The sequence below is a fragment of the Sorghum bicolor genome, chromosome 8, assembly GCF_000003195.3.
Source record: "Sorghum bicolor cultivar BTx623 chromosome 8, Sorghum_bicolor_NCBIv3, whole genome shotgun sequence".
Taxonomy (NCBI): Eukaryota; Viridiplantae; Streptophyta; class Magnoliopsida; order Poales; family Poaceae; genus Sorghum; species Sorghum bicolor.
This window is the reverse complement of record NC_012877.2, coordinates 54,793,472-54,812,816: the sequence shown is the minus strand read 5'-3', so window position 1 is coordinate 54,812,816 and position 19,345 is coordinate 54,793,472. Positions and strand designations below refer to the sequence as shown.

At 42.3% G+C, this 19,345-nt stretch overlaps 2 protein-coding genes across 5 annotated transcripts; both read right to left on the bottom strand.

The window, feature by feature from the left end:
- On the bottom strand, positions 7,804 to 10,292 carry LOC8066346 (splicing regulatory glutamine/lysine-rich protein 1). 4 transcript variants are annotated; one of them, XM_002442257.2, is made up of 6 exons: positions 9,904 to 10,292; positions 8,869 to 8,947; positions 8,704 to 8,766; positions 8,405 to 8,449; positions 8,263 to 8,325; positions 7,804 to 8,155 (listed from the first exon to the last, which is right to left on the bottom strand). In XM_002442257.2, exons 1-6 carry the CDS (start codon positions 10,173 to 10,175, stop codon positions 8,063 to 8,065), a joined length of 615 nt encoding a protein of 204 aa, XP_002442302.1. In that variant the 5' UTR covers positions 10,176 to 10,292; the 3' UTR covers positions 7,804 to 8,062. The 4 variants fall into 4 exon arrangements, 2 of the variants coding, with proteins under 2 accessions (XP_002442302.1, XP_021301279.1); XM_021445604.1 differs by having other exon boundaries at positions 8,869 to 8,944; XR_002446614.1 differs by having other exon boundaries at positions 8,136 to 8,155; positions 8,405 to 8,549.
- LOC8066345 lies at positions 12,587 to 15,690 on the bottom strand. Its single transcript, XM_002442256.2, has 10 exons — positions 15,395 to 15,690; positions 15,184 to 15,226; positions 14,965 to 15,051; positions 14,777 to 14,842; positions 14,578 to 14,649; positions 14,363 to 14,434; positions 14,170 to 14,241; positions 13,946 to 14,056; positions 13,742 to 13,813; positions 12,587 to 13,622 (listed from the first exon to the last, which is right to left on the bottom strand). Exons 1-10 carry the CDS (start codon positions 15,688 to 15,690, stop codon positions 12,975 to 12,977), a joined length of 1,539 nt encoding a protein of 512 aa, XP_002442301.2. The 3' UTR covers positions 12,587 to 12,974.

Here is a 19,345-nt window from a genome sequence, read left to right as displayed (position 1 = left end):
CACAGTGAAAACTTAAAATTAAAACATAGATAGAGGAACAAAAAAGAAAAAGAAAACAGGGGTAGATCGAGCAAGAATCCCCTCAGTTCAGGTCTCCAAATTGTTCTTCCACATTGCAACTTCAGAAGAACGAAAGTATAAAGTTCTTCCACATTGCAACTTCAGAAGAACGAAAGTATAAATTTTTAATCATCATCGGGAGAGCAATCGATCGATCCACCAGAAAAACCAAAACTAAAAGCCAGAGAAACAGAAAAGAGAGCAAAAGAATCGAACGAAACCCAATCTTGTAGAGGTAGGGTGCAGAGATACAACCATCAGGAAGCGGAAGGAGGATGAGAATAGCGTCCACCCGGCGGCGGCGTTCAGGGCTGGTTTGCTTTGCTATTTGTAGATTCTCGGTCTAGGGTTTTGCTACCGTCTGGGTCTGGGTCTGGGCCTTGCGTGTGAGGTCGGCCGCCGCTCGGCCTCTAACAACGGCTGGAAAGGGCGAACGTTGGGCCCAACCCAAACAAAGAGAGGCCCATCTTTTAATTTGGCCAAAAATTTATATTTAGAGACAGGAAAACAGCCCTCAAATTTCCGATTTTCCACGTTAGAACAACTCTAACAGTTTTGCAAATTTTCTTTAGGAAATGTTGTTCTTTGCCAACTCCCAAAACGATATAGAGAGGGAACAATTGAGGGAACAATTAGATATCTCCAAGTGTTTGGCAATTTTGACTTGGCAAAAAAAAATTCTACTGGTTCTGGAGATCAATGAAGCAACATTAGGTTGTCAGCTTGCTATAAAAGCACGCGCATACAGAATGTCAAGCCTATTCCAGGCGTGCATAAATGCCAAGAAAGGAGGAGAATTTGCCAACTTGCTATAAATGTCAAGCCCAATTGCTAAACTGTTGGATACGAGATTTCGAGAGTTTTGACAAAAAAAAAAATGTCAAACCTATTTACAAAACTGTTGAAGTTGACCATCAAATTTTAGAACTGTTATTAACCTTTTCTTAACAAGGTTGGATTTGGACGGTAGTTTTGAATGCTACATCATCCTTTTTTCGCTGATATGCTTTTTTCATACTTTTTTTCTCGATCGGGTGGTTAACCCGTATTTCATTAAAAAGAGCGTAACAACATGTTACAGAGTTTTTATGCTACTGACGAGCAGCTAATAGACCAAAGTAACTTAGCTACTTGTAATGGAAACCAAAGTGAACTGATTACAGAGAAATGCCGATACACGACCAAGCCTATGATACCGCGACAAGTGAAGAGTACCCTTTTTCATGCCAGCCAGGAGCCCAGGACTCCACCACCATCTCTAGATTGTATGATTATATTTATATCTAATGGAAATGGACTAGGCAATTGATTTCTCACGCGTTGCTCCAGGAACTCAAGAATTGGTTTCTCATAAGCAAAAGATGAAGAAGAGAATTGATGTGTAGAGAGTCTTTGGCCTGTTTAGTTCTAAAAAAAATGCAAAATAGACGTTGTAGCACTTTTGTTTGTATTTGATAAATATTATTCAATCATGGACTAACTAAACTCAAAAGATTCGTCTCGCAAATTACAGACAAACTGTACAATTAGTTATTATTTTTATATATATTTAATGCTTTATGTATGCGCCGTAAGATTCGATGTGACGGAAAATCTGAATTTTTTCAAAAAATTTTTGAGAACTAAACAAGGCCTTTGTGAATGTGTTCAGTTTGAAATCAGCATCATGTACGCAAAAGAAAATTTGTATTCATGAATTTGCGTCTGGTTGGACTTCAGAGTGATAAGCAAATCCGTCAATAGACAAAATAAAGCTGCAAATAAGAGAGCTATGATTAGAAATCTAGTTAATCTAAGGAAGAAATACATGTGATGTGATGGTGATCTAATAAATGGTCCGTATAGTTCACATGTACTTGCCTTTGATGACTCTCTTTGTCGATAGGCACGTACTTTACACTAGTACACAAGGCATAGTGTACAGGCAGCTGGTAACCTATTTCTACTGGCGTTTTTCAGCACCGCCTGCGCTGGAGGCCAGTAAAAATAGGCCATTTCTACAGGCGGGTAACTAAGAACCGCCTATACAAATGTTTTTATAGAAAATACAAAATCGACTTTTAAAATAGAAAAAAAATTTAATTACAGGGAAGGCCCACTGGCTAATCACCCACCCGTCTCCATAAAATCACGTTGGGATTCAAACCTGAGACCTTGCCCTTGCGCATAGGCTCCTCTACCACTCCACCAATCACTTAATTGTGTCTATATTAGAGTTTAGTTCCCCACATATTATCCCAAGCCAATCGTATATTGATTATTTGAGGCCCTAAACGGATTTCAATGGAAAAGTTGTCAACTACAAAGTTTCATAACTTTTCAAGACCTACAACTTTTATATTGGTAGTTTTTCCATCCAAGGTCATTTACAAAATTTGAATTTCAAATTTAAGAAATTCAAACGTAGTTTTCGGCAACAAGATGATGTCAAATGAAAAAATTATCAACTACAAAGTTTCATAACTTTTCGAGATCTACAACTTTCATTTTGATAGTTTTTTCAAACAAGGTCATTTGAAAACTCAAAAAATTCAATTTTAAATTATTTCTACAGGCGGCTTTCTTATGATTTTTACAGGCGGTTTCTTAGGAGAACCGTCCGTCGAAATACATGATTTATACATACTGTTTTGTTAGGAAAACCGCCTATAGAAATATGATTTTTAGTGGCAGTTTCTTAGGACAACCGCCTGTAGAAATGCATGATTTCTACAGGAAAACCGCCTGTGAAAATGCATCTTCACAGACGGTTGGTAGTTCTGACACCGCCCTTTTTATATCACAAGCGCGTGATAACTATAACCGCCTGTGGCATAAAAAGGAGGTGTCTGCGTTGTACTCTTTTCTACTAGTGTTACGTGGTTAAACCCAGATTTTTAAACATTAAATTTTTAAACTATTTACCTTTTTTTAAACAAAGGTTGTTTTGGACGGTTGAAAGGTCCTAATATGGCTAGAGGGGGGGTGAATAGCCTATTTAAAAAAATTCTACAAACTCACTAGAGCAAAAGGTTAGTAAATAACAAAGCGAAGCTTTTTGCTCTAGCTCTAAAGGGGGGTTTGCAAGCCACCTACCCAACAATTCTAGTTGCTAAGATCTCTATGCACACAAGAACTAAGACTTTACAAGTTACACTAGAGAACTAAGCTACACAAGTCAAAGTAAGCAACTAAACTAATTACACTAGTTTGCGGTAAGTAAAGATAAGATGAGATATTTATACCGCCGTGTAGGGAATGAACCAATCACCAATATAAACAATCAAGCACCGGGAGAATGCCAATCAAACACAATTGAGACACCGATTTTTCTCCCGAGGTTCACGTGCTTGCCGGCACGCTACGTCCCCGTTGTGTCGACCAACACTTGGTGGTTCGGTGGCTAAGAGGTGTAGCATGAACCTCGTCCTCACTAGGACACCACAAGAACCTACCCACAAGTGAGGTAGCTCAATGACACGAGCAATCCACTAATGTTGCCTTTGGCTCTCCGCCGAGGTAGGCACAAACCTCTCACAATTACCGGGAGATGGCCACGAACAATCACCAACTCGTGCCAATCCTCCTCCGCTGCTCCAAGCCGTCTAGGTGGCGGCAACCACCAAGAGTAACAAGAAAACCGCAGCCAAATCGATCCCCAAGTGCCACTAGATGCAATCACTCAAGCAAATGCACTTGGAATCACTCCCAATCTCACAAAGATGTTTAATCTATGAAGGAGATGAGTGGGAGGAGTTTGCTTAGGCTCACAAGGATGTCAAGTATGTTAGAATGCCAAGAGTCTGAGCCTCAAGCCAGCCAAAAACGTATATATAGCCCCTCAAACAAATAGAGCCGTTGGCTCTTTCACTGGGCAAAACTCGGGGTCACCGGACGCTCTTAAAGGGGCACCGGACGCTCACAGGGAGCCAGCGGACGCTCAACACCCAGCGTCCGGTGCTCTGCTGACCGCCACGTGTCACTAGCCGTTTGAAGTCGACCGTTGCCGCCAACGGCTACTGCGCACGCGCGCCTGCACAGCACCACCGGACGATGGCACCGGACGGTCCGGTGCTCACCGGACTCGTGCGCAGAGAGGGTCGCCAAACAGCCCGCACACCGGACGCTGAGCACCGGATTCACTCCGGTGCGTCCGGTGCACTCTGCTGCACCCGACAGCACACCGGACGCTAAAGGCCAGCGTCCGGTGCCTCCGCGCTGAGCGTCCGGTGAGTGTTTCCAACTGAGAAACACTCCCACGACTTCTCCAAAAATTCCCACCGGCGCAATATAAAATATGCACTTAATTTTCTCAAAAAGCGCCGAATCCCGCCTCGCAAGCTCGGCGGGAGGGAGAGTGGAACCCATCCTCTCTCAACCCTTCAAACTTCAACTCCCTTCTCAAAGTGTGCCAACACCACAATTGTGTAAACCAACATGTGCACGTGTGTTAGCATTTTCACAATCATTTTCTTCGAAGGAGTTAAGTTAGCTCACTAGGTTCTAAATGCATGCACATGAACAATGACACCTAGTGGCACTTGATAACCGCTTAGCCAAAGAACGGTAGTTTTGAACGATAACACCAGACACGAAGGGATAAACCGCAAATCGGGGAACGAGATCATCTAACGTTGCCTCCGAACGTGTGTCTGCAGTGGCAAGGAATCTGACCATTGGTTTGTATGGAACGGTGATGTATTGCCCTCGTCTGTATACTGGGCTTTGGTCCAACAAGAGCACGGCAGAAAAGAGACGTAGCTTTCTTTTTTGGCACGATTACTGGGTTTTTTTGGCGCCGTTCCTTGTGTATTTGGCAGGAGTGCAGTCGCTCGCGGCGGCAGTCGGCGTTTGCTATTCCGCTCAGTCCGATGCGATACTGATCGACGTTGCCGGGTTTGGCTCAGTCTGTATCGATATACAGGTTCAGTCGCTCGCGGCGGCAGTCGGCGTTTGTTGTGCCGCTCAGTCCGATGCGATAGTGATCGACATCACCAGGTTTTGCTCGGTCTGCATCGACATACAGGTTCCAAAATCTCACCACTAATTTGATTGTACTTAAATGATGGATATTAGGAAATCTGGGATAAAATCTACATCACCTGCTTGCATCAAAACGATGGAAGAAAATAGGTACGTAATGCCACTACTGTTCCTTGTTCATCCAATTAGGGATTACATCTTATTAAAAAATTAGGAATTACATTTTAGTTGTTCAGTTCTCCAGCAAATCAATAGCTTCTCTGAACTTTTGACGGTAAACTTTCACAGTAATAGACATTTCCTTAGAGTCATACATGGCCACTATGTTGAGTTATTGTTCTTTTATTTTCCAGGGATCGATTACAGATGGTGTTATCGCTGACTTCTAGTAGTACAGATCATGTAGTCGCTGCATCATGGAATTGGATGTAGCCTCTGAAGCTTTTGTGCATTCCAGGCAATATAGCCTCTGAAGTTGCAATTACCATAATATCTTTTGTGCATTCTAGGCAATATAGTCTCTGAAATTGCAATTACTGAACAATTTATAATACAATGAAAGGTTGGTCACACTTGCACGATGGCAATCTTTACAATTCGTATAGTCACAATTTGCACAGGTTGCTATCACTTGCAAAATTTACAGCACTGGAACTAGAACACAATTTACAACATTTAGAAAATACAGTCTTCTCCATTGTACTGAACAACGTCCACCAGCTGCCTGGCCACAGAGTGTCGCTGCCTACAGCCATGCACACTCAACGCAGTGGCACGGAGGAACTGCCGGCGTGGTGAGGAGCGCCGCCGATGTGGCTGGCTACAGACGGCCATGATACTCGGTGGTGCGGAGGAAAGTGCCGGCGAGATGGAGATACAAATGATGGGCCATGCCACCAGATCATGAAGAGAGTGGAAGGGAGTGCCAGCAAAGTGGAGAACTCGCCTGGCGAGGACGGGCCTGCCGATCTGGCGACCTGCAACGGCGGTGCCAGCGGCGACCGTACCATTCGGTGCAGGGGACGGAGAAGTCCATAACGGCGGCGGAGGCAAACTATCGATGAGTTGCGCTGAGGAACAGGGAGTAGCGTGGCTGGGCTAAGATGGGCCGGCTGCAGGCCTGTTAAATTGGCTAAGTCCAATAGTTTTAGAATGTGACGGTTCGATGTAAAATGGATGGACACGATGAGGAACTGCAGACACACGTTCTGGAGGCCAAGGTTAGACGATCTCGTTCCCAAACCAGACAGTAGTTTTTTTTTTTAAATCTTATTTCTGCAAGATTTTATGTTACTAAATCTTAATCTTAGAAAAAATAATTCAGCTCAGAAATCTGTTTTAACTAATAACTCACGTACACATCAAGTACCACACACACCACACCTACATGAGCTGACGAGCATGCGCTCCGAAGAAGTTAAGATTTACTTCCTTCATTCTGACGTTTGACTTTTTTTTTATCTCAAGTTTGATCAGTCGTCTTATTCAAAAATTTATGCAAACAAAGTTAACTTATAATAAAACTTTTATTAATAAACCAAGCCACAACAAAAAAAGTAAATTTTTATACAATTTTTGAATAAGACTGATGATCAAACTTGGTGTTAAAAATGGATTGAGTAGTTATGAACAAACAAAGACACTACCTTGCACACTAGATTATAGATTGTTTTATTATTCTATCATGTATGTAAGCATAGTGTATATTATCTAGTTACATAATAATAATTATGTACCTAGTAAAACCAAAAAAGATTGAAGTAGAAGTATTTCTTTGCTACATCATCTTTTTTTGCTCATATGCCCTTTTCATGCCATATGGACTCCGCCACTATCTCTAGATTGTATAGTTATATCTAAGGCTAGCCATAGTGAAGGTTTTGTGGCTCCATTATCAATATATTCATATTTTGAAAACAATGCGGAAGAGTTTCATCCTTATTAAACTATCTCTATTCATCAATATATTGCCATGTCAGCTTATTTAATGTCTATAAAACTCTATGAAACTCCTATTGAGATATGTCTTATCTAATGCATTAGATCCGGTACATGTAACAAAAACAACATAAAATCGATGGTTGTATTTATGAATCAGTAACATCACCCATTTTATTTAATTAGGACTGTAATGATTAGAAACACCATCAGGTGAACTCACAAACCACACATGCCGACTTGCATCGGTATGGATAGAACTACGAATCATATGACTCCCTATGAGTTGAATAACTAGCGTAAAGAGTGATAGCCGTGTATCATAGTCTGATCCTGAACAAATAGGGCCTGTTAGGATAAGCTAGGACTAGTTACCGGTTACGCTTAAAATAAACTCAAATTAACTAGGGTTGGCTAGCTAGTTGGCTAACACTAGTCAAAGACTTATAAAAAATTAGCCCATCTATTAGTCCTTTTATTTGGTTGCACTACAGCTAATTTAAACTAATTTTTAGCTAACTAGTGATTATATCTAAAAAAGGCAGGTGATATGCACTAGTGAATTCCACGTAAAATGACAAATTCTATAACCCAGGAATCCCACAAAACAATCCCATTTTCATTGAAATTTGAGTTTCCCCATAACAACTATGTTATCTGACGACCAATTATAATGCTGCTGTGGTTCAACTGAGGCGATGCTCACATCAAATTTTGGGCAGCTCGGCCTCGGCGTCTCTGGCAGGGAGTGCCACTCGAGTCAAAATGATCGTACACAAGGATACCAAAACAATTTCACGAATCAATAACGATTGGGTTTGGCACTGAAGCCTCACCATCCACTGAAGTAAGCTGCCATAAGAACACTGAATCCCCAGAGCAATCACAAGAACAAGTTTAAAAGATGAAAATTCACGACTGGCAACATCAAATTCAAATCAATTACAGTAGACCTTCACTCGGTTGCTAGTTAAGCATAAAAAAACTTTGGTGGCCAAGTTATAGACAAAAAAACAAAACACTTATAAGTATCACCAGAAGCACCAGTGCGAAGACAATCAAAAGGGCATTCTGCACCTTCAGCGTCAGCAATTCCAACATATCAATCATAACTGGCATTCAGGAACTTCAACAGTTCGTTTCGCTTGCTCTCAGCTGCCTTATCTTCCTTTGTCTTCTCAAGCTTCATCATTATCTACAAATGAAATAGGTCAGTTAAATGCAACTCTCCTTTTGCTTTTCATTTTCATCATGCTTGTAAGAGAAATGACGCATTCATCATTTATTTATTTTTATCCTCACCTTTTTACCAGAGATTGCACTCCTTTGAGGACCTTCTTCCTTTTCTTTGTCGCGTCCAAGAAACTAATGGATAAAATAAAGGATTTTTCAAAATGCTGAACACAATAAAGTACACAGAATGCAAAAACGAAATATATTATACCTTGGAAAGCTGGACAGGGCCATCAGCATGCTCACTCTCTTTCTTCTGTATAAAGCTCCCCCATTTATAATAGAACACAATCAACCAACCAACAGGACAAGCAGCAGACCAATCCACCATGTTGTTACCCGTTCATCAACCCCAGCTCCAATGTCAAAGAGCCAGCCCAGAAACAGGCACAAAGAAATATAAGGACCTCTTGTGTGGAAGTATAAATGATAAAATATACTTCTATCACCAACATGTTATGTTAAGCCATCATAAAAGCTTAGTAGTTTCTGAATAAATAGGAAATTTACCTCTTTGTGTTTACTCTTGTCTCGTTTATGATGCCTATCTTTGCTTCGCTCCCTCTCCCTAGACTGTGACACAAGGAAATGCAATGAGACCAAAGACATATTAGATGCCTGTACATAAGAACCTAAAAGAACACATCAATCAGGCACAAATTGCTGGACCAGTACCTTTCTTGATCTGCTGCTCTTCTTATGCTTCCGAGATCTGCCAGACACCTCACGGTCGCTGTCATAAGAGCTTGTGCTGCTACAATGAGAATAACAGACTTCAGTATGAGGAAACTAGGAAGAACCACATGGAAATATAATTTTTCCTTTGTTCAGTCTGAAACAACAAAACAGTTATAGCAGTTGCTTGTTCAGGAAGCCATATGTATGTTCACCAAATCTTAGTAGTCACTCCTAATAAGTCTCACTTAAATTGACTTCATCCATCTAATCATGAAACCATCATTAGGTTCAGAATGCCTTAGCTGCAGTATTAAAATACTCGAAATGTACTCACACGCAATATCCATCATTAGGTGATGTTGGAGTATGTGTAATCTAGGCCCATGAGGCTTCGTGTGTGTACTTCTTTTCCAGTCCAGTCTGCAACACCGCTGCGCCGGTAGTTCAGACTGCGGGGGGCTGTTGGAGTATGTGTAATCTAGGCCCATGAGGCTAGGCCCATGAGGCCCATGTATGGAATTATATGGCTACCCTGTCTAGGGTTAGCCTAATCTGAGGAAAATCAGTTTCTAACAGGTGACTGCCGTAGCTGCAGTATTAAACTATTTCAAATGTACTCTCAGACACAATAATAAGAATTATGATTATGTGCAATTTCAGGTGAAATGATAAGAATTATGATATGTGGTATGTGGAATTTCAGGCGAAATGATGTACACACCAAAAATCTCAGGTTATTGCCCAGTATAACATTCACATCTGGTACAATCCCATCCAAATAAAAACCGTTCCACCAATCCCAACATATAATAAGCATAAAAAACGAGTTTTTTTTTGTAACAAGCATAAAAATGAGTTAATATATATGAACGAAACGCAGAATCCAACAACAATAACACTAATCACACAGGCTACTTTCTCTTGTTCCAACATTCGGATCCCGAACCGCACCTTCTAGATCGATCACGAGACAACCGCTATATCCTAACCCTAGGTTGAGAAACCCCGAGAGGAAAGAGGGAATCAGATCACCTGTAGCTGTCGTCGTCGGACGGGGACCGCCGGCGCGAGTGCTCCCGCTCGCGTCGGCGGCGCTTGTGACGAGACCTCCGGTCCTTGCGCGCCTTCAGCGCGGACGAGGACGAGGACGCCGCGCCCTCCTTGCGGCGGCTGCTGCTGCTCCGGTGGCGGTGGTGGTGGCGGCGGCGGCGGTCGCTCCCCGAGGAGGTGGAGCCCGAGTCGGAGGACGATCCCGTGCTGTCCGTGTAGGACGAGGAGGAGGAGGCGGCTGGGGACCGCGCCATGGCTCCCGCAGGCGGCGGCGCTCGAGCTCGAGGGGATTCACGCGACCAGGCAAGCGCGGCTCGATCTGCGTCGCTGCCAAGATGTCTCCTTTCCCACGAGCGCTGGGCCGGTACGGGTTTCCCGGGAAAAGAAAGGAAGGATACCTGCCACTGCCAGGCTTAAATGTGGGCCTGGATTCCTCTCAAGAAAAAAAAATGGGCCTGGGTCATGTGGGCCTAGATTCCTCTCCAGGGGAAAAAAGTGTGCCTGGATCCTCACAAATCAATTTCATCTCGAAATATACTTCTTCCTTTCCAAACTATAAGTTAATTTTACTTTTTTAGTATATTCATTTTGCTATGCATCTAGATAGAACCTATATCTGAATACATATCAAATTCTATGTACTAGAAAAGTTAAAGAGGTATGAGTATACCTATGGTAGACAATGTAGAAACATGACCATTTTATTAGTCTCATTGATGAATTAAGATTCTATAAAGTTCTAATATATGCATTGTTGTAAAAATCTCCTATGTTTCCTGAATCACCCACTTTTCTGTTATTTTTACTCCACACTTGCTGGAAAGAGTTTACTTCGTACTCCCTCTGTACCCAAATTAGCTGTCGTTTAAGACAAGATTGTGCTAACTAAGGAGTAATTAATTAGAGGTTAGGAAACTCTGTCCTTATTAAATAGCACTGCGGGTGTTTACTTTACAATAACCTAGGCCTTGTTTAGTTCCAAAATTTTTTGGAAAATCGACACTGTAGCACTTTCGTTTGTAATGACAAATATTGTTCAATTATGAACTAACTAGGCTCAAAAGATTCGTCTCGTCAATTCCGACCAAACTGCGCAATTAGTTTTTATTTTCGTCTATATTTAATACTCTATGCATGCGTCTAAAGATTCGATGTGACGGGGAATCTGAAAAGTTATACAAAAATTTTTGGGAACTAAGGCCTGGTTCAGTTGGCGAAATTTTTTGGATTTCGCTACTGTAGCCTTTCGTTTATTTGTGAAAAATATTTTCCAATTATAGACTAACTAGGGTCAAAAAAATTCCTCTCGCGATTTACAGGCAAATTGTGGAATTAGTTTTTGTTTTCGTCTATATTTAATGCTTCATGCATGTGCCGCAAGATTCGATGTGATGAAGAATCTTGAAAAATTTTAGGAACTAAACAAGGCCTAAACAAGGCCCTAGTGTGAGACCTTCGCAGCCTAAAACAAGTGGTCACAGTTCGACTCCTCGGTGCGCTATTTTTTGTGCGGGAGCGCAGCCTGATAGGTCTTTGCCAGGCCACCACTCATCCATCCGATCAGCTGATGCGCCTGTCACTCATCCATTAAATAGCTGTGGCAGCAGCTGGTATTTGGAGAAGATGAAGGAGGCACGCGCGTGCGGCCCGAGGAGGGCATTCAATACTAATGGACAGATTACTCAGGGGCAGTCATATCAAGTTCCATCCTCTAAGGTTTAGAACGTCAGCTTTTGCAAAAATAGCAAAGTTGCTCAAAACATCAACTATTTGAGGTACGGAGGGAGTACATTCATAGCTTATACTATATGATTGATGTCTCACTTGTATGTTTGCAATGGTGTAATATTATACACATTGGTTTCTATTTATTAGGCTTTGTTTAGATCCATGGGGGATAAAGTTTAGCCCACCTCTTTTAGCCCTCATGGATTTAAACAAGAGGGCTAAAAGTGGAGGGCTAAACTTTAGCCTACCTCTTTTCCATTAGCTCCTCCAAGGTAGGCTAAAGAAGGATAAAAGTTAGCCCTTATGGATTTAAACAGGAGGGCTAAAAGTGGAGGACTAAACTTTAGTCCACCAATTTTCTTTCCATTAGCCCCTCCAAGGTAGGCTAAAGAGGGATAAAAGCGATCTCCCATGGCAAAAGACTCATGTTTCCCCCCACGGCCCCACCTATCCCTGTGCATGGCTGTGCACGAGAATTAATTGGGGGCAAATGAATCATGATAGAATACATGGCTAACCTTTAGCCATTGGATCCAAACACCTTATAGATTAGCCCCTTCATTCTAAGGGTTAGGGCATGTTTAGTTAGTGACCAAAACTTACCACGTCTAACCTTCAGCAAACTATGACTGGCACACAAAGTGTGGCGAGCAATATCAAAGCCACACTTGTAGCAAGGTTTGTCACAAAAATAAGTCTATAATATGTAGGGCAAGGTGCTACGAAACTTTGGCGTGCCACAACTATGACATGCCAATCTTTGGTCTCCAATCAAACACGCCATTAATCTTTAGCCATGGGCTAAAGTTTAGCCCCATGGATCTAAACATGACCGTAGACATTGCCGGGAACTTGGGGGTCTATCATCGATGGGTACCAAGACACACATCATACACGGTTGACGAGAGGGTAAACAAAAGGTCGACGAGACAAGCGATCAAACAAAACAAAACAAAGCACGAACTTCAACATGATCTGGGGACTATCGTAGATTATCAGCATTGCCATATCCTACAAAATAATATTTTTTAAAAAAGAAAAAACAAGTGCTCCTGAACCTGAAGAATCCTACTTCTCTCGGACCTCCTTGGTTCTTCCTTTTGGTAGTTGGCACCACACTTGTAACTATTCCAGTACAGACAGATCGTGCTGCACAATGGCCATCTGAATTCTGTTCATGACCCATAGTAGACTTTTTCTTTCTATCTTGTACTCTGTACACTCCAGCTCTTAACTTCGCCGTTCGTTCCCAACGGAACTTTGCAACCTCAGCAATTATATTGAATCACTGATAGGAGCACCTCATTGTGCATGCCCTTGCAAACTTATGGCAGATCCATCTGGAGTTTTGTTGCCCGGGAAGGGGCGTATAAGCGCACGATGATTGTTATTCCCATGGCCAGTGTGAAGATTAGAGCAATAACGACCAGAGCAGAACTCCTGCAATCCATGGTCGCCATGTCACCTTCTCCCCGCATTGCTCCTGCTTTGCTGATCAGGTCAGTATGCTCCCTTAGCTCACCATTGGTATAATCTTGGTCTAGCTTCATCCCTGTCTCGTTGGGTGTCGGAAACTCTGGCTCTTTCTTTGCTATTGGCTTAACCAGTGACGACAGTGCTGGTGAGCTCGCAAGTTCAACAAGTCCTACCAGATCTTTCTTTTCATCCTGCTCGAGCTCACTCTCGTCTGTGAGTGTTCTTTCACCTTGCTTTGCTTCTGTTTCTGTAACAGTATCTTCTGTTTCTGCAATGGTATCTTCTGTTTCAGTAACAGTATCTTCTGTTTCTGTAACAGCGTCGGTAACCATGTCATCTAAGAGTTGGTCTTGATGCAAAAGCTGTGCCGTCGGCGTGTTCTCCATCGATTCAGCCTCTTGAGTACCATCACTCTCATCATTATGTTTACTGAGGATGATCCCTGGACCTTTGATGCAGAGTTTGCTTTGATCAGAAGCCTCCATATCTTTATTATCCTACAAAAATCACAGTTTAAAAGAAACAAGCACAAAAAATAAGGATGCATAGATGAGCAAAATTTTGACCAGACATTGCACATTCCAAACTTTTGACTGAAGAACGAAGAAACAAATACTTTTTGGGCTATCTCTTTCTCAATGTCCTTCTTGCTTGAGCCCTTTTCAACCTTCTCCACACTTCCACTGACCTGTAGCAAGAATTTAGAAGGATATGAAAGATAGGAATGCAAAAATGAGGCTCCAGACTTCCAGAAGAGAATGCCCATGCAACTATGCAGGCACTACAGCACAAACGATTCAGCTTTCAGAATTGTGCATACCAAACAAACATTGACCATTTCCTGCATGATGATCTTGACAGGGTTCCTGCTCGAAGTCAGACCAATTTCTTCAACGTGATCGATTTTCTCAACATGTTCATTGTCCTGACACTAAAATTCAGAAGAATGAAAATAAATTAACATAAGGCACCTAAAAACAACCACTGCATATATAGCAATAGGGTTTCAATGTTCACAGTTATGCTTAGCAAACAAGAACTAACCATATCATGTGCAGTGATCTCGACATTGTTGCAGCTTGACTTCTGGTCAACCTCTTCAACATGTTCTTTGTCCTGAAACTCAAATTTAGAAGAAATAATAAACAGAAGGCACCTACGAGGCTATGTCAATCGCTGCATAGATAGCATAAGAGGTTTCGGTTTTCTCAATGTTGCATAGCCAACAAATACTAACCAGATCGTGCGTGTGAACCTCAACAGGATTGCTGCCTGAAATCTCATCAATTTTCTCTTCATGCTTGCTATCCTAAAACCCATTTTTGGCCAAATGAAGCCAGTTAAATAATCGCAGTGCATGCAAAATAGCATAAATGTTTCTTTTTTTCTTGGGGAATAATATAGCATAAAGGTTTCAGTTTTCCCAATGTTGCATAGCGAACAAACACTAACCAGATTGTGCGTGTGGACCTCGACAGGATTGGTGCCAGAATTCTCATCAATTCTCTCTTCATGCTTGCTCTCCTGAAAACCAATTTTTTCCCAAATGAAGCCATTTAAACAATCACAGTGCATGCAAAATACAATATTGATGTATATTGTATACTGATTCGAGGGAAGTTAATCCAAATATTTGCAAAGAGAAACAAACCAATTGATCTGCAGTGATCTCATCATCCTTGTGAATCTGATGGCTTTCCTCAGAATCGTTGCCATCCTGACACCATTATTCAGAAGATTTTACAGAGATGAGGTCACTACAACGACAAAACATGTATATGGTATACCCCCAATGAACAAAGTTTTCAACAATTATGCATGCAGAGCAGAAGCACTAACCAATCTACCGGATCCATTATCGGTGTTGCCCACACTCAAGTTCTCATCGGACTGATCAAGCTTCTGCACCAATGAGGCACCCTGAACCTACAAATTCGAACCGATTTTGCATGTAAAATTTCACCTGAAAAAGGCAAGAATCCAAGAACTCCAGTTCCCATCAATGAATGCGGTAGGTGACTATTGATCGAAAAAAAAATGCGGTAGGTGACTGCACACCTTCCCATCCTCGACAACTCCGCCATCCAAAGCCTCTTGTTTCCTGCAAAGAATCCACCCCAAACAAAACGGTTCTTTTCAGCTCCAACGCCCAGGAAACAATACAGATCATTCATCTGATTGAATCTTACAATCGACAAAAGTGAACATTTATAATCGATAAAAGCTAACGAATTTCAAAGCGGCTCTGAACAGATGTGAGACGACGTACGCTGGCAGGCGGCGCTCAGGCTGGTCGACGGCGGCACCCGTCTTGCCATGGCGCGAGCGGCGCCACGCGAGGACGGCGGCCCCGACGACGGCCGCTCCGCCGATGAGCAGCAGCGCCCCGACGCCGTGCGGCGCCCGCGCGCGCACGCGGAACTTCATGCCGCCGCCGCCGCCGCCGCTGCCCTTCTTCCTCTCTGCGGCAGGTCCGGCTTCCTTCTCCTCCTCCTCCTCCCCCCGCGGTTCCTGGGCGGCGCCAAGAACGTGGCCTCCTCCGGCTGCCCAGCCGCCACCTTCCATGACAAGGGCGTGCGGCGCGGCGAATTAAAGGTCACGCGGCTTGGATGACGATCCTTCCCCTCCGATCCCTCCCCCTCCTCCTCCTAATTAAGTGGTTGGGACCTGGGGTTGGTGCGCCGGTCCGGCTTCTCCTACGTGCGTGTGTTCTTGCGCGCGTTCTAGAGAGAGAGAGAGAGAGAAAGAAGAGGGAGGAGGTTGTCGAGGTTTTAGGGTGGGTGGGAGAAGGGCCGGTCGGGTCGCATGGCCACTCGTCGGTCCATGGCAGCTCGCAGAGTCGCCGCGCAGACCCACAACTCTCGGATCCCCAACGAACTGGGAGGAGAAGTGTCGCTGCACTGCCCGAAAACTGAAGGCAGACACCTGCCTGCCTGCGTGTGCTCTTAAATGCGCCATGGATCGCGGTAATCTTTTTTTTTTGTTATCTGTAGTTTTTGTGAAGGTAAATAAATTGCGATCAAATGTCAAAACTGAATTTTTATTTGTCAAGCTTTCGAGTGAAACGTCTCGGAGGGTCTACGGCACGGGCTGGCTGGCACACGTGTTTCGTCTGAGCGCCGGCGTATGCAACAGGTGAAGACAAAAACGGTACCGTCTGGGTCGTGTCACAGTCGTGACACGTGATGAGCAGCAGTGAGCACCTCCGGCCAAAATAATACAAGTACATATGACTTCGGCCTTGTTTAGTTAACCTCAAAACAAAAAAAAGTTTTCAAAATTTCTCATCATATAGAATCTTGCGGCACATGTATGAAATATTAAATATAGACAAAAATAAAAACTAATTATATAGTTTAGCTATAAATCACGAGACGAATCTTTTGATCCTAGTTAGTCCATAATTAGATGATATTTGTCACAAACAAACGAAAATGCTACGGTAGTGAAATTTAAAAAGTTTTGGCATCTACACAAGGCACGACACCGTTCCGAAACAGTAATGCTATACAACACTCATGTGTTTTATCAACAAAAAATACATGGTTTTTTCTGTGTCTATGACTTTAGGGCCCACGTCTAATTTCTCTCCCTCCCTCCCTCACGCGCCTCCCTCCCTCCCTCCTTCTCGACAGTCGCCTCCCTCCCGATGCGGCTGCATTCCTTCCTCCTCCGACGCCGGCGAGCACCCAGTGCCCACGTCCGGCGATGGCGCGCCTCCCTACGGCGGCAACGGCAGCGTCCACGCCCGACGCGCCTCCCAGCGCCCGCGTCCAGCGCGCCTCTAGCGCTCGTGCCCGCCGGCACTAGCCATGGCAGCAGCGGTGGCGGCGGTTTCGCCGGCGGCGGCGGCGGCGGATCCGGCCACAGTAGGCCTCCTCCTTCTCCTCCTCCGTGATTTGAGATTTGTCCTTCCACAGAAAAAAATGTTTTCTGTGATCTGTGATCTTTAATCTGTGATTTGTGATTGTCTGGAGGTAGCAGAAAGGTGAAGACTATTGGATCTTCATCCTATGGTCATAAAAAAATTCATGTGTTCAAAATGTATGAAACACATGGTTGCTAGATAGACGACAGACTCTTCCGAAAATGCCAAAATGGAATCCTGATCGTCGCAACATAGGGACAACAGCTCGGTCCTGTTTGGTAGGTATGGTTTTCGTAATTATTTTTTTACTATTTTATATTTGGCGCCGCTAGTAAAAACAACTCTCTTCGTCCTAAATTTATAAATCATTTTAAAAATATTAGAAAGTCAAAATATTTTAATTTTAACTAAATTTATATGTAAAGATAATACATTTACGATATTAACTAAGTATTATTAATTTTTTTAGGGTAAAAGAATGAGCGGCTCGTACTACTACAATCTACACATAGAGCTTAATTGCTTGTTTATTACTATAATCATTTGATCGAGTTGATCACAATACCGACCGCATGCAATGGTCGACAATTACACTACAAGAGATTAAACCTTCTATGACTAACTGATTGTGATAATTATAATTTTTTCTTATCATTGTACCCCTTCTATAACATAGCACTAATGATATGCCTGTGGTCATAGAAGGCGGGTAATAATCCTCCTTTTATGACTAGCAGACCCAATTATCATTAGTCTTATTGATAATTGCATGTTTGTCAGCAGGTTATGACTACGATATTTATCACTATATTTGTCATAATATATTAGATGGGATGATGACAAGTGTCCAGAGATTTGATGCGGTGGTCTATGACATGGCATAGGTAGTATAACGAAAATATTTGTCATAAAATGAATTTGGCCCATATATATAGCATGGGCTAGTTTTTACAATTATAATTTTGTCTCTCTTGAACCTTTCAACCAAAACCAAAGAACTGGGTTTATCCCAAACCTTTAACCAAACACGAAATAGGTTCATCCCATCTCACAAAACTGGTTTGGACCTAACCTTTTGTATTTTGTCCCCAAACCAAATACACGGTAAAAAGATCATGAAGAATTCAAAATCAGTTGTGCCACCACATCCTCATAATGTGTGTTGGAATAACATGTTTTTATGAACCTTATAATTAGGAGATTGCAGGGACAAATCTAGGATGAAAGTTTGGGGGCTGAAGTCCATATCTTCAACCTCTACCTCTTCTCTTTAAAGGAGTCATGACAAAAATTATTAGAGGAGCTTTAAAGAGCCTCTATGGGATTAGCGGCAATAGGGGGGCTTGAGCCCCCTCTTTGGTCCCATCGCTAGATCCATCATCCCTTCTAGACATAAAGTAGATAGCGCTTGTGAGCTTCGGGGGCTCTTTTATTTACAATACAGTATATATAGCTTGTAAATACTTGCGTACAGTAGAGCTCCAGCGACCTCAACGCTAGTGCTGCGATGATCGCCCGCACCTTCTGGGGCTAGAGGTGGGATGAGTGGTCGGCAAAGGTCATGAAGGCGGGACGAGTTGTTATTTTCTAAAAAGATACGCTATGGTACGTGATTAATTGCCCTTAAATTTTGTATTATTTTCTTAAGCATATTAACAATCTCAAATAAAAATCATCAAAACAAAATACTTATAGGTCTCATCGATGGCTATAATTTTAGTAAAAAAGTATATTTATTTAACACACTTAATAAAATATAATTTTCATGAGAGAACAATGTATACATTTTTTTGACAACAGACAATGTGTACGGTTAATTTGTCACTGAAACTTTATATTATTTTCTCAAACAACCTGATGACCTTAAATGTAAAAACTCAAAACTATAAAGTTATAGACCTCTTTGAGAACTACAACTTCGATATAAAAACTATCTTTGACACCATATAAAAAATATATTATTTTTATGATGCGACAAGCACTAGTACATGGGTATTACGCTGCTGCAATTTTATACTATTTTTTGAGCATCTCAACATCCTTAAATGAAAAGAACTCAGAATTAAAAAGTTGCATATCTCGTCAAGAGCTACAATTTTCATACAAAAATATTCTTCATCCGAAATCGTATCAAAGAATTATGATTTTCTAAAGTCAAGTCTTGTCAAACCACTATCGTTGCGTGACAAAACATTAATGTCCCACCAACTCGAGTCACGTGATAAGGTTTTGGAAACACCATCTAACGTAACAGATCTTGTCTTGTCAATGTATGTGATGGGACAATATTATTTTATCATGCCAGCAAGACAGCACGACCAAAAAGGTTAGATCCGTAAAAAATTTAGACAT

Excerpts from the sequence above, each read along its gene's own strand:
- LOC8066345 (XM_002442256.2), bottom strand. The coding sequence starts at position 15,690 with ATGGAAGGTGGCGGCTGGGCAGCCGGAGGAGGCCACGTTCTTGGCGCC. Across the intron at positions 14,843-14,964 it reads ATAATGGATCCGGTAGATTG|GATGGCAACGATTCTGAGGA; the intron begins GTTAGTGCTTCT and ends TAATGGTGTCAG. Across the intron at positions 13,623-13,741 it reads AGAAAGAGATAGCCCAAAAA|GATAATAAAGATATGGAGGC; the intron begins GTATTTGTTTCT and ends TGATTTTTGTAG.
- LOC8066346 (XM_002442257.2), bottom strand. The coding sequence starts at position 10,175 with ATGGCGCGGTCCCCAGCCGCCTCCTCCTCCTCGTCCTACACGGACAGC. Across the intron at positions 8,767-8,868 it reads AGAGCAGCAGATCAAGAAAG|TCTAGGGAGAGGGAGCGAAG; the intron begins GTACTGGTCCAG and ends CTTGTGTCACAG. Across the intron at positions 8,326-8,404 it reads GCCCTGTCCAGCTTTCCAAG|TTTCTTGGACGCGACAAAGA; the intron begins GTATAATATATT and ends TTTATCCATTAG.